Source organism: Cyprinodon variegatus, unplaced genomic scaffold (genome assembly GCF_000732505.1).
Source record: "Cyprinodon variegatus isolate N-32 unplaced genomic scaffold, C_variegatus-1.0 Scaffold1553, whole genome shotgun sequence".
Taxonomy (NCBI): Eukaryota; Metazoa; Chordata; class Actinopteri; order Cyprinodontiformes; family Cyprinodontidae; genus Cyprinodon; species Cyprinodon variegatus.
In genome coordinates, this window is record NW_015152006.1 from 16,101 (window position 1) to 18,994 (window position 2,894).

At 42.1% G+C, this 2,894-nt stretch overlaps 1 protein-coding gene across 1 annotated transcript in view; it reads left to right on the forward strand.

Moving 5' to 3' along the window:
* Positions 1 to 1,255: 1,255 nt before the first annotated feature.
* Positions 1,256 to 2,894, forward strand: part of LOC107103885 (vascular endothelial growth factor C-like) — a gene marked incomplete at its 3' end in the record, with an annotated part of 99,188 nt that continues 97,549 nt past the window's right edge. Inside the window, exon 1 of the mRNA XM_015403737.1 lies at positions 1,256 to 1,531. Within this exon, the coding sequence (XP_015259223.1) occupies positions 1,412 to 1,531 (120 nt within the window). The remainder of the gene's footprint in view (positions 1,532 to 2,894) is intronic.

Here is a 2,894-nt window from a genome sequence, read left to right on the forward strand (position 1 = left end):
GAGAGAGAACTGTTGGGTCCAGAGACTGTTTGTTCAGCAGAGTCCAATAATTGCTTCAGCGTATTGCTTCTGACTTTGAGGACAGACCTTGATCTGAGTTTCCAGCTCTTAGCCAAGAGCTGCAGGGGAATCCACAGAGGAGTCTTCAGGTTTGGCTCACGAGGGCAAACACAGCAGGTTAAGCTCATCCAGAGCCTCAGGTAGAGACAGGATTCCTGTGAGGCAGAAAACAAGGAAGAATTAGAATCTTATCTCATCAAGAGATAGCAAAGATTCTCAGGTTTCAAGGCTCAGGTCGCTAACCAAACTAGGTCAACACTGCGGCGTCGAAGCAAGGTCTGGAAGCAGGTTAAATAGGGCTGGACTTCTGATGAGGAGATGCGCCACAGGTGTGTTGGAAGGTTCCAGCTCAGGAGAACCCACGGCGCACTCTGCTGGAGGAAGGTGGTACAGCTCCAGATCCCAACAGTTTGACTTGGAGCTGAATGATTTTTTGTTAATAAACTCTTATATTTTGAACAGACGTTGTGGTGAATTTATTCCATGTATGAGCAGAAATGACTGTTTGACCATGATTAGTGCTCGAATCACTCTTTCATTTATTGTTCTAACACACAGTTAGTAGGACTGTGTGTCATAAACAGTATATAACAGCTGAAATAATATCTGATTAAATAAGAAATTGAAAGTCCCAGATATGTGAGATTTAAAACAGTTTTTTTTTCTGTCAGTCTGCTCGATCCAGAACTCCTCAAGTGAAAAAGTGTTAGTTCCTGCCTGTCTAATTTAATAGAAAGTCTTCTTTAAGGAACCTTTGGCTATCTGATTATTAATGAATAATCAAACAAATAATGGACAGATTAATCAATTTGCAAAAGAATGGTTAGTTTCAGCACTAATAAAACCAAAGGAACTCCTAACAGGTGGAAGGGGAGCAGAAGGCAGTGGAGTGAAGTCTTGGACTAAGTCTGGTTGTGGTGTTTTTATGCTGCTGGGATAAATTGGATAAATGTTTGTATAAATATGAATCTTTTTGCCTTGATGTTTGTGTAAATAGTTTTGGAGCTGAAATAGTTTTGAATTGGCGTTATAAAAAATAAAGTTAATGAAACCAAACCAATCATGTTCCAGGCAGTTTATCTTTTCCTCCATCCAGCTGCAGTGAGGGGCCCCTCGAGGCTCTTATTTTGAAAGCGCTTGTGGGTTTTCCTGGGATTAATTGACGCGGCAGCCTCCGCTGACCCTCCGGATTGATGTGTTTCCATATGACCGGGCTGCATACACATGCTGCGGTCCCTCCAAGGAGCCAGACGCGGACCCTGACAGTGAGAGAGGAAGGAAAGACAGGGGCCAACTGCATAAAGCAGCGCCTCTCCAGCGGATCATACAGCGCTGAGGAGCAAACACAACCATGCGCCTTTGGGGGATCTGCGTGTTTCTAGCGTATCTGTTGTACTCTAACCTGGCCAGCGACTTCAGCCACACAGATTACTATGAGGAGCCCTCGGAGCTGGAGCCGATGGACCAGCCGGTGAGTCTTTTATCGCAGGACTAACTTGTTTGTCTGTGCGTAAAAGTTAGAGAGAGAGTCGGCCCACTGTGGACCCCCACGCTCCATCATGTGCCCACTCATAATCCGGGAGCGTTTCTGTGTGGAAGGAGAGGGAAGCTTTTCAGTTTCTGCTGATTTATAACTTAAACTCTGAGCTTCATTAAAACTGGAAACGGGTTGATTTAAAGCAGGTGATAAGAGAGAAAAAGCCTGTTTTCTAAAAGCAGATGCAGTCAGCTAAAGGAGCAGATAATCATCACAATGAGGTGGGTTCAGTGAAGTGATGCTGACAGGGATCATCTCTCAACTGTCCAAGAAGTCAGTAGGAGGAGGAACTGTGGCTATTTGGTGCTTTGAAAAAAATATCACCAGGAACCAAGAAAACAACAAAAACAAACAAGCTGATCCCTGATTTCATGTTAAAATTATACCTTTAAGGTAAAAGCTGTTTTCAGTTTCCTTTTAAAGACAGATTATTTTAAAATAATGATCTGGAGTCAAAAGCAAAGCGAACTCCCCTTTTGCTAATATTATTGCATTTCTTCCTGCAAAGTTAATCTGGATCCCATAGTAAAGGGGATGTCTGTCTTTATCATTTATCATGTAAAGCTCTCTATGCTGCCATGGGTTGATGTCAGGGCAGGAAGTCTGACTTTGTTACACCAGGTTTAGAAATGAATAGTTTCAGATAACAATACTAATTCACATTGTCTGAGGAAATTTTTAAATATTTTTAAATATGTAAAGTAAACCATGTCCAATCGGACGTCCTTTGAAATTGTTGCTGTTTTCTTCTCCTAATTTAAAAGAAAGTCAAATCCACACTTGCTTTTCAGTTTTTGTTACTGTTTTTTGATGAGAACGTCCAATTGTAAAAAGACGCAGCGTCCATTTTTCTATCGTCTACGGTGCCTTCATGAGAAGTTTGATGTTTCCGTTTCAGGAGCTGCTATGTTAAACTACAGGGAATCACACTCTGTGTGAGCCTCATGTCATTATTTAACCGTAACACAGAATATCTGCCTTCTATCTGTTGCATATGGTAGGGCCGGGGGGATTTACTATTAGGCAATACTTGGCAGTGACCTAGGGCCCCACGTTCTTGGGGGCCCCATTAAACTCTACTCTATGGTTAATACAGCTATTCCTTATTTGTGCACATTAATTATGTTTTTGATAAAAATCCTTTCACTAAAATGCCAGCAGAATGCTTATATTATTAAGTGTGTCTCAGCCCCCCCCTTCAGTGTCCACCATATTGGATCAGTCCATTTGCTGCACATGTTCAGAAAGGTCCAAACAGACAGCAGCAAACCATTTGAAAACAAACCATTCAAAGAGC